We start from the raw sequence: 11,104 nt of genomic DNA, 5'->3' as shown, positions 1-11,104 counted from the left end.
GGTTCAATCCTCCACAGGATGGCCCCCAGGTGAGGTTCTACGGGTATTCGCTCCCTAGGACAGCGGCCTTAGAGTGGGTCCCTTATGCCACCCGGCAGGCACTACAGCAATGCTCAGCACGGCCCGGGTGAGGCACCCTCCCAGCGTCCGCTGGGTAATAACTGGAGAAGGCAATGGCAAACCACTTCAGGATTCTTGCCTTGAGAACCCCATGAACAGAATGAAATGGCACCTGATGTGAAGAACTAACTCATCTGAAAAGACTCTGATCTGGGAAAGAGTGAAGGTGGGAGGAGAAGGGGGTGACAGAGGATGAGATGGTTGGATGGCATCACCGACTCGATGGACATGAGTGTGAGCAAGCTCCGGGAGACAGTGAAGGACAGGGAGGCCTGGCGTGCTGCAGGCCATGGGGTCGCACAGAGTCAGACACAACTGAGAGACTGAACTGAACTGAACTGAACTCTGAACTGTGAGCTCACCGCGGAGCCCTGGGGCTGTAGACACGTGATTGCACAAGGATGGAGTACAGAGCAGCCACTCACTTCTGACCTGTTTGCTGTAGAAAATATCATTTTCACTAAATATTTTACTAAGTTGCTCTTAAAGTCTCGGTTTAAATGTTTAGTAATGACATCAGTAGACAGAGGCCACAGAACAGAAGCTGTGTGGGTCCTGAGAATGTCGAGGGCTCTCGAGACTCACCGGCACTGAGCAGACAGTGTACAGGGCTCTTACTCCCTGGACAGAGCCCACCCCGGTCATGATGTGGGCTGCCGGGGCAAACCTTGGCCTATTCATCTGGAAAATGCAAGTATTACTGGTTCTCCTCTCAGCAGACTCTCAACAGGTTTCAGTGAAGTAATCTAGATTAAGTGGCTTACCACCTTAATGATAGGAAAAGAGAAAGTGTTAGTCACTCAGTCGTGTCTGACTCTGCAACCCCTATGGTTGCAGCACCAGGCTGCTCTGTCCATGGGATTCTCCAGGCCAGAATACTGGGGTGGGCAGCCATTCCCTTCTCAGGAGATCTTCCCAACCCAGGGATCGGACCCAGGTCTCGCACACTGCAGGCGGATTCCTTACCAGCTTAGCCACAAGGGAAGCCCTAAATGTCTTTCTACTCTCAAAGCCTTTCATCGAATCAGATCAGTGTTAGAAGAAGGTGGTTTGCGTTGATGTTGTTGTTGTTATTGACCAGGTTCTCAATTTCTCAGTAATAAAATAGGACTTTTAAAATCCATGAAAAAAATGTCCTTTCTGTGGCTGTGCAGGGTCTTTGTTGCTGCCCGGGCTTTTCTCCAGCTGCAGTGAGTGGGGTCGCTCCCTAGCTGTGTTACTCCTGCTTCTCACTGTGGTGGCTTCTCTCGTGCAGCGTGAGCTTTAGGGCGAGCAGGCTTCAGGAGGCGCTGCACGTGGGCTCAGCAGTCGCAGCTCACGGGCTTAGTTGCTCCAAGACATCTGGAGTGTTCCCAGATCAGGGACTGAACCCACGTCTCCTGCATTGGCAGGTAGATTTTTTACCACCAAGCCACCAGAGAAGCCGTAAAATGGGATTTTTTTAAAAACCAGAGTTAGCTTTCCATGTTTTAAAATTCAGATTAAGTTTTAGTTCCAGATGTTTGAGTACTTTTCACCCTATCCAGTAAAAACTTTGAATCAAGTCAGAAATGAAGTTGAGCCTATGGGAAGAGGGTATAATTGGAAAGACAGTATTGTTTCCCTTTCTGAATTTTTTCTGAACATTGAAGTATATGCCTTAGTAGAACCAAGAACTTAAAATTAATGAGGAAAATGAAAGGTTTCTTGAAATTATGGCTAGTTTCCTGGTATTCATGTGATCACTGGCTGTAATTTAATCCACTGGTAACTCCAAGGTGAGGACCAGTTGAGCAGTGTGTCTGTCTGATAAACAGCACGTGTCCACTTTGGACGTGTCTGTGGGGTCCAGGCGTGAAGCGGGAGCATGTCTGTGGCCCTTCTTCGTGGGCTGCAGTCATCATTCCACAGCCCCTATCACTTTCAGTTCAGTTTCAAACCTGTGGAACAACTGCCCTCTGTAATCTTACTCAAGCGTGGATATACTCTTCGTATTTTATTTTAGTGATTGAAATATTTTCTGCCTTTATTTTACTCATCCTGAAAATATTTTAAAGGGTGGTTATGATCGAGCGGCGGCTGCAAGGCGCTGGAGCGGCGAGCGGCTGAGAGGAGCTGCCCCACGTCCAAGGTCAGGGGCAGTGGCCGTGAGGAGATACCCCACGTCCAAGGTAAGGAGCAGCGGCTGCGCTTTGCTGGAGCAGCCGTGAAGAGATACCCCAGGTCCAATGTAAGAGAAACACCAGTAAGACGGTAGGCGCTGAGAGAGGGCCTGTCAGAGGGTAGACAGACTGAAACCACGATCATAGACAACTAGCCAATCTGATCACATGGACCACAGCCTTGTCAAACTCAATGAAACCAAGCCATGCCGTGTGGGGCCACCCAAGATGGACAGCTCACAGTGGAGAGGTCTGATAGAATGTGGTCCACTGGAGAAGGGAATGGAAACCATTTCAGTATTCTTTCCTTGAGAACCCCATGAACAGTATGAAAAGGCAATTTTCCAGTGGTCATGTATGGATGTGAGAGTTGGACTATAAAGAAAGCTGAGCACCGAAGAATTGCTGCTTTTGAACTGTGGTGTTGGAGAAGACTCTTGAGAGTCCCTTGGACTGCAAGGAGATCCAACCAGTCCATCCTAAAGGAGATCAGTCCTGCATGTTCATTGGAAGGACTGATGTTGAAGCTGAAACTCCAATATTTTGGCCACCTGATGCAAAGAACTGACTCATCTGAAAACACCCTGATGCTGAGAAAGATTGAGGGCAAGAGGAGAAGGGGACGACAGAGGATGAGATGGTCAGATGGCATCACCGACTCAATGGACATGGGTTTGGGTGAACTCTGGGAGTTGGTGATGGACAGGGAGGCCTGGTGTGCTGCAATCCATGGGGTTGCAAAGATTCAGACACAACTGAGCAGCTGAACTGAACTGAACTATGATGAAAAGGGGCTTCCCAGGTGGCGCTAGTGGCAAAGAAATCTGCCCGTCAATGCAGGAGACATAAGAGACATGGGTTCAATCTCTGGATTGGGAACATCCCCTGGAGGAGGGTATGGCTACCCACGCCTGTATTCTTGTCTGGAGAATCCCACGGACAGAAGCGCCTGGTGGAATACAGTCCATGGGGTCACAAAGAGTTGAACACCAGTGAAGCGACTTAGCACAAGCACAATAATGAAAAGTCTTTGTCCATACACTGGCTCTGCTACAACAGTAGGAGAAAAAACTACTGATTTCCAAATGGTGGGAAAGTATTGCTATTGTTTATTTGAAATTTGGAAATAGAATAAATTTGAAAATTAAATATCATACGTAAAAACTATGGACAGTTCTGAATACATGTATTTGATTTTAACTGATCTTTCAAATCAACTAGCTTTATTTCAAACAGTAAATTTCATATCGTTAGGGTGAGATGTAATTCAGTATTTTGGAGATCACCTCTTGCACCGCAGAAACGTGGCTGTGGAACTGATAATCTCACCACAGTACCCTAGTTTTACTATTTGGTATATAAGTAGTTTATCCCACTATTGTGTTCTGGGCATGTTATGCAAAAGCCCATGTAAATTATGAATTAAATCGGACTATATTTCTTGACTGATCCCTTTTCCGCTCCATCCCGTATTCTGAACGGAGGTCTGCTGTCTTCCCTGGTGTGACTTTCCTTACTGGTAACTGTCGCTGGCTAACAAGTCAACCAAATAGAACGCGGAGCGGGCTCTCTAACAGCCAGCACGCCAGTGTCAGGGGCAGACACAGGCGGCTTTCGCGGGCTCCTGCAGGCCCAGGCGGGCTTTCCAGCCTCCGATGTCAGGGGGCTGAAAGTTCTAGGCAGAGGAACTTGTCAGCAGGGGGCTTTCGCAGAGTCTGCGGGCCCGAAGCCTTCCAGAAATGCTAACCCCTCCGTGGCCCCTGGGAGGGCAGCCCACCCACCACGGGGCTGGGGACTCCTCTCCCCCACGGGGGCGGGGAGAGGGCGGAGGAACGGGTTGGGTGCTGGGGGGCGCACGCGGCGTTCACCTTCCCGCCTCAGAGGCCAGGCAGATGTGCCGCGTGCCAAGTCCCCGAGCTTCCGGGCTGGGACTGACGTGGGCGGACCGGGAGAAGCCCACGGACCAGGCTGGTGGGACTTGTGTATCCATCCGACGGCTCCCAGTTTCTCTCGGAGGAAAAGACCGACCTGCCGCTGCTGTGGGTGCTGCAGGCTCCTTACCCTCGTCGCCCGTCTCTCCTCTAGTGTGCCGATGGCTCAGACGTGGCCCTGGAGCCCTCGGCTGGGCTGAGGCTCGTCTCCTCCTCCCCCCGGGGCCGCATGTGGTTGGGAGGTGTTTCCGCCCGGGAGCCCTGGTTTTCTATGAGACTGGAGACATTCAGAGGGGCGGGGCGGCAAGTGCCACACAGCACGTCCATCGTGTGCGTGGACTACACGGCTGTCGTGACCATGGCATGCCAACCGACGCTCACCTCCCACTCTCACCCTTCAAGGGTCACTTCCAAAGCGTCCTAAGAATTAGGAAACAGGGCTTCCCTGGTGGCTCAGAGGGTAAAGCATCTGCCTGTAATGCAGGAGGCCTGGGTTCAATCCCTGGGTCAGGAAGATCCCCTGGAGAAGGAAATGGCCACCCACTCCACTATTCTTGCCTGAAAAGTCCCATGGATGGAGTAGCCTGGCAGGCTGCCGCCCATGGGGTCGCAGAGTCGGACAGGACTGAATGACTTCAAGAATTAGGAAACAGGAAGCAGGGAAACCCAGTCGCTGATACCGGCACAGCTCCTTAAGTGCTGAGGCCCCTCCTGGAATCCCTCTCTGGGCGTCCAGCTGCCCCATAGCCGTGGTCCCCTAGCCCCCCTCCTCCTCCCGCCTCCTGACCCCCACCCCGCCCATCTGCACCTTCTTCACCTCCTCTGCCGCCCTCCATGCTCCTGGCAGGAGTGTTCCTGCCGCCACGGCTTCCACAGCTAGTCCACACCCACCCAGGAACAGCCGGGATAAAATGCCTGCGTGATTTCAGCGGCGCCGCGGGTGTTTTATGACCTAAACGGCCTCCAGTGTGTTTCCGCTGAGCCTTGGGAGGAGACACGGTGCCTTGAGACACTGGCAGGGACAGGGACAAGGTCCAGGGGAAGGACAGAGGGGAGCCCTGTCTGGAAACGGGGACTGTGTATTTTATGGAGAATATGGACACTCGGGCTGGTTTGAGGGTGATGGTGGAGCCCAGGCCATAAAGAGAACGTTTCCAGCCCCCCATCATATTCCTTCTTGCAGGGCCCTGAGGGGAGCACGTGGGAAGGGCAGCAGCAGGGAGGTGCTGGTGGGAAGCAGGAGAGCCTGGAGAGCGGGACAGGGCCCCGCGCAGGGGGCACCGGCCACGTCTGAGGGCTCCCTGCTAACCCGGGCCATAACGCACACAACCTAGCTGTGTTCCTGGATAGCCCAGAAAGAGCTTCCCTGGGGATTCGGATGGTAAAGAATGCACCTGCAGTGCAGAAGACCCAGGTTCGATCCTTGGGTCAGGAAGAAAGGAATTCCCTGGAGAATTCCTGAGAATTTCTTTCATTCCCTGGAGAAACGGATGGCAACCCACTCCAGTATACCATAGCCGGTAATATGCCCTGAGAATCCCATGGACAGAGGAGTCTGGCAGGCTACAGTCCATGGGGTTGCAAAGAGTCGGACGTAACTGAGTGACTAACGCTTTCCCTGGCCCAGAAAATCATATCCCATGCATAGGGAAAAAACTTTTTTTTTTTTTTTGAGCTCTAAACAATGGATGATTCTCCATAAGTAATGCAGGGACTCCTCATTTGAAATTTTGACTTTAGGAGGCACTTCTCTGTAATTATTCAATGAATCATTCATTTATTTAACACACATTTGAAAACTGAAGGAATGCTTCCAGCTCTCTACCACTAGACTCTAAGTTGACAGTGAAGCTGTCGCATTCCTTTGAACCACTGTTAAAGAAGTAAATGCTTTCCGTGTGCTCACAGGAGTCTCCTGAAACGAACTGAAGGTCCTATATCACGATTTCACCGAAACTGGCCTTTTTTTTTTTTTTTGCCTCGTCAAGGAATACGAGGTTTTTAATTTTAAAATGATTGTCTTTCAACATGATCCAAAAACAAAACCAGAAGGATGCCCTGAAATGCCTGTGCCCGCCTCTGAGCTCTGGCCAGCTTCCTCCCGCGACAACGGGATGCCGGGCCGCGCGCGGGGCCCGCGGTCCCCCCGCAGCCGCCGGCCTGCGCACCATCTTAGAAGCGCCGAGAGGTGGCACACGACTTTCTGGCCCACGTGCGAGGACCCCGCCTCGGGCGGAGGACACGCCCGGCCTTCCCCGCCTCTGATGGATTAGCCCCCGCGGTGGAAGGTCGCCCGGGGAGCCTCGGCCGCCCAGTCGCGGCGCCGGGCGTGCGGGCACAGCGGCTCCTCCTCCCGCGGGCGCGCCCGGCTCCGCGTGGACCGGCCGCCGCTGTCCCCGGAGGAGAGCCGGCAGAGCCCCTGGCCCCGGAAGGAAGGCAGGACGGAGGAAGGCAGCGGGGTGCCCGGCCGCAAGGCCCTGGGTGTGGACGCGGGGGGCGTGTGTGCGCCGGAGATGCCGCGGCCCAGCCCAGGTGGGTGCGGAGGGCGGGCGGGGGGCGGACCGCGGCCCCCCGGGGAGGGCGCCGGGCTCGGCGCGCCCACACGGTAGCCGCCCCTCTCCTTCCAGGGCGCTGACCACCATGCCGTTCCCGCCCGCGCCGCCGCCGCCGCCCACCCCGGCCCCCGGGGTCCCCGCCACGCGCCCGCCGCCCCGGAAGCCCGGCGCCCCGCGCAAGGCGGCGGCGCCCGCCTGCGCCCCGCCCGGACCCTCGCCGCCCGCCGTGGCCGCCGAGAAGAAGAGGAGGCCTCCCGAGCGGCCGCCCGGGGCCGCTGTCCAGCTCCTGGCCCTCCGCCACTCTGAAGCGGCCGCCGGCCCGCCGCGCCCCCGGCCCGGCCTCCCCGCGCGCCCCGGCCCCGTGCGCGTCACGGCCGGCCGGTTCCGGCGACGGCCCCGCGGGGACCGCGGCCTCAGGGGCGCGGACCGCCGCCTCGGGCGCCGGGCCGGACGCCGCCCTGCGCTTCTCGCTGAGCCTCACGCCCGAGGCCGTGCTGGTCATCCAGCGGCGCCACCTGGAGAGGCAGCTGCTGGCTCGGCCCCGGCGGGCGCCCCCAGCCGACGCCGGGCGCCCGCCCGCCCCCTGCCCCCGGGCCGCGGGCCTCGGCCGCCGTCTGGCCCCGCCGCCGCCGCCCGTCCCCGTCCCCGGCCCGCGGCCCGCCGACCTGCGCTCGCTGCTCAAGGTGTCGCTGCTCAACGAACGGCACAAATACGACGACGTGGAGTACGAGGAGGAGGCCGCGGCCGCCGACGAGGGCCTGGTGCGCAAGTGCACCGAGTGGCTGCGCGGCGTGGAGTCGGCGGCCGCCGCGCGCGACCGGGCGGGGCCCCTGGACGCGCTGCCGCACCTGAGCTCGCTGTGACCGCGCCCGCGGCCCTCCCGGGCTCCGGAGAGCCGGCCCCGCGGCCCACCACCTGCAGAGGACCGGAGACGGCCGCCGCCCCGCCTGCGGCCCTCTGGGCTCCCTGCGGCCGAGCACCTGCAGGGAAGGGGGAAACGGGCGCTACCCCGCCTGCGGCCCTCCCGGCTTCCCCGCGGCCCACCACCTGCAGAGGAAGGGGGAGACTGCCGCGACCCTGCCCTGCCGCCGGCCGGGCCTCGCCCTGCGGGTCTGCCCTCTGCATCTGTTGGCCTCTTCCGCGCCCACGGGTGTCCTCGGGGCTCGTGGTTGGGGGGTGAGTCGCGGTACCCATGCCTCTCAGCCCCCACCCCTAAGGGTCCCCGGGCCCCCCCTCAGCGGGGGAAGGCCCGTTGGTGGGTGCGGCTTTGCAGGTGCGGGGGGCCTAGTGACCCCCAGGTGCGGGCCGGGAGGGTGGCGGTCAGGGGCAGAGCTGGGCGCGGCGCTGCGTGGACGGTTTTGCTTCTCCTGAGTGGGAACCATGTCCTGGGGCCTGGAAAACCGGCGACGCAGCTGAACCGAACTTCCTGATGGCAAGGGAGAGGGTGCTGACCACCAGGAGTCTGCCTGGCCAGTGGGCGCTGTGATGGACACAGTGCTCTGCGGTCACCACGCAGACTCCTGGCGGCCGGGAGCCCACGCGCAGGGTCCCCCACACACAGGTACATGCCGGCACACTGACACATGCTTACCTTCACACACTCAGCTTTCATGCTCACACACTTGTGCTCTCATGCACACTTACACGCATACGTGCCTGCACACACGCACGTTTGCTTCCATACACTCAGCTTTCACACTCACATACTTGTGCTCTCATGCATACTTATCCATACTCACACTCACGCTCGTTCATGCACACATGCTCACACCGGTTCCCGTACAGTTCTTGCCCACCATGCTCTCTCCACTCACACACACACATGGGCAAGCACAGCCGTGGGGACACTTTAGCGTCCAGGGTGAGGTGGCAGCTCGGCGCGGCCCCGCTTCTGGAGAAGGCACCCTCTGTATTTTAGTGCTGCTCACAAGTGTCTTTTGTGCTACAGAAAGAAGGGGTGGGGGGAAGAAAGAAGGGGGGTAGGTGACGTGCGGAGAGCTGGACCCACATGCAGGGCGCGATGAGCGGGCCAGAGACCCGCTTCTGTAGGGCCAGTGGGAGTGCGGGGCAGGGCGCGATGAGCGGCCGGAGACCCGCTTCTGTAGGGCCAGTGGGAGCGCGGGGCAGATGGGTGTTTTCCGTGCATTTGGCCCCTGTGTGAGAATCAGTGGCGCGGTGGCTTTGTGCAGTGTATGCAGTGATTTGGAAAAGGGAAGTTTCTATTTATTATTTGAATACAGGGTAAGACTCCCCTGCCTTTTAGAGGTCATACTCTGCTCCACCAACTCCAGGCTGATTTCTAGGTATTCCTTCTGTGCACCTGAGTGTATTTAACGCCAAGGTTGAGAAGGGGGAGAAGGTTATACTCAGATAAAGCTGGTCATATGAGAGTGTAATGTATTACCTCAACTTGTGACTTATTCTATAACACTTAATAACTAGCTTAATGTTTATCTCATCAGACTTTAAAGTGTCAAGTCTTGTTTGGATTGTACATTGAAGCCTTACGTTTTTAAAAACCAATTTTGTATTTTTCTTGCGGAGGTCTCTGCTTTTGTCGCTCTCCCATCCTAGGCACACATCTAGGTAGACACGAAGCACCTAAATTTGTGGGAGCTGGATCAGCCGCCAGATGAGACGCAGGACCAAGGACCCCCACCTGCTGAATAGCTTGCCTCCTGTATGAATGCCCAGAGCCGGACCGTGTTTTCTTTTAAATGCGTGTCTTAATACCAGAGTGGCAAAGGCAGCAGTCGTGCAGAGGTGACTTTAAGACACGTGTCTCTGTGAATGCTGCGGGCACCGCCGTGGAGTCTGCCGAGCTTGGTGCTGGGGGAGGAACGCTGCCCTGGACGTCGACTGTGAGGTCGAGGAGGGCGGCGGGCCTTGGCCTTATGTGCGCTCGGCACAAACGCCAGTGGTTAACACGCCCCGGTTCCTGCCCATCATGACAGTAAGGACATTGTGAAGACTTTCCTGAAGGAGTCGGTGTTTGCGGAGCGTCCTGCGTCTGTGTCTGTCCTGGCCCTGGCGCGCGTGCTGTCTGTGTCCGTGTCTCGTCCTCTGTCTCCCTCTCCTCCCCTCCCCGCTCCGCTGGGCCCCCAGCCCCGTCTCGCCCGTAACTGGCCACGGACACACGCACTTTTTCTCCTTTGCGATGTCGGATGCAGTTGTGTGCCTTGTTTTTCATTTTGAAAGCAGATGGGTCAAACGTTCATGTTGCTCTGGTTGACAACCCTCAATAAAAGACAAAAAAAAATGTTCTACACTTGACACATGATGTGCGTTCACGTCGTAACTGATGTTTTCCAAGTCACTGCACTGCAGTTTCTTCATGTTTAAGTAAAAGAGAAATGTGATGCCTGTGTTTCTTTTTAGGAGGATATTAAACACTGGCCAGGAAGAGATCACCAAGGTTTTCCGAGAGGATTCCTGATGGCCCAGTGGTTAGGACTGAGAGCTTTCATTGCCCAGGACACAGATGTGTTCAGTCCTTGGTCAGGGAACTAAGATCCCACACACCACCAAAATAGAGTTCTTCTGAGATGGCCTCTCCCTGGTACTGCCCTACCTGAGGCTTTGGAATTTCCAGGGGTTAGCAAACAGTCGTGCCTGCCTGCTAAGTCATTTCAGTTGAGTCTGACTCTTTGTGACCCCATGAGCTGTAGCCCACCAGGCTCCTCTATCCATGGGATTTCCCAGACAGGAATACTGGCGTGGGTTGCCATTTCCTTCTCCAGGGGATCTTCCAGACCCAGAACAGAGTCTTATGTTTCTTGCTTTAGAGGGCAGGTTCTTTACCACTAGCTCTTAATTGCTGCCAGCAATGACCGGGATTTTAAGAATTCTATTGCTAGGTCAAATAATGTCATAATAAAACTATTTGGCCTTCCCTGGTGGCTCAGATGGTAAGAATCTGCCTGCCATGTGGGAGACCTGGGTTTAGTCCTTGGGTTGGGAAGATCCCCTGGAGAAGGGAACAACTACCCACTTCAGTATTCTTGTCTGGAGAATCCCATGGACAGAGGAGCCTGGCAGCTACAGTCCATGGGGTCACAAAGAGTTGGACACGACTGAGTGACTTTGACAAGGCTACTTGCCAGTAGTACCTAACCTCTTGTGGGGTCCCAACCCCCATGAGAGCTAATTTCAGAAATACTCCTAAGAATATGCCTGCTAACAACCAAATCTGCGTATGTTTTAGGGAGCTCATGACCCCAGATTAAGAGTTCCATCTACGCTCACTACTACAATGCTTTCCTTTTGCTGAAAGTACTTTCAGTCTGGTGTGTCATTCCAATCAGAAGAGTCCGTTTGAATGATGGTGAGAGCTATAGATTACTCACAGGATGAGGTC

At 56.1% G+C, this 11,104-nt stretch overlaps 1 protein-coding gene across 1 annotated transcript; it reads left to right on the top strand.

Annotated features, from left to right (window-relative positions):
- The first annotated feature begins 6,420 nt into the window (after positions 1-6,420).
- Positions 6,421-10,008, top strand: PRR18 (proline rich 18). The gene is given in 3 exon segments (XM_070377159.1): positions 6,421-6,724; positions 6,820-7,018; positions 7,020-10,008. Coding segments are annotated over 2 exon segments (777 nt in total). The 5' UTR covers positions 6,421-6,724; positions 6,820-6,832; the 3' UTR covers positions 7,611-10,008.
- The last annotated feature ends 1,096 nt before the right edge of the window (positions 10,009-11,104 follow it).

The sequence above is a fragment of the Bos mutus genome, chromosome 9, assembly GCF_027580195.1.
Source record: "Bos mutus isolate GX-2022 chromosome 9, NWIPB_WYAK_1.1, whole genome shotgun sequence".
NCBI classification, from domain to species: Eukaryota; Metazoa; Chordata; class Mammalia; order Artiodactyla; family Bovidae; genus Bos; species Bos mutus.
This window is presented reverse-complemented; position numbering and strand designations above follow the sequence as displayed.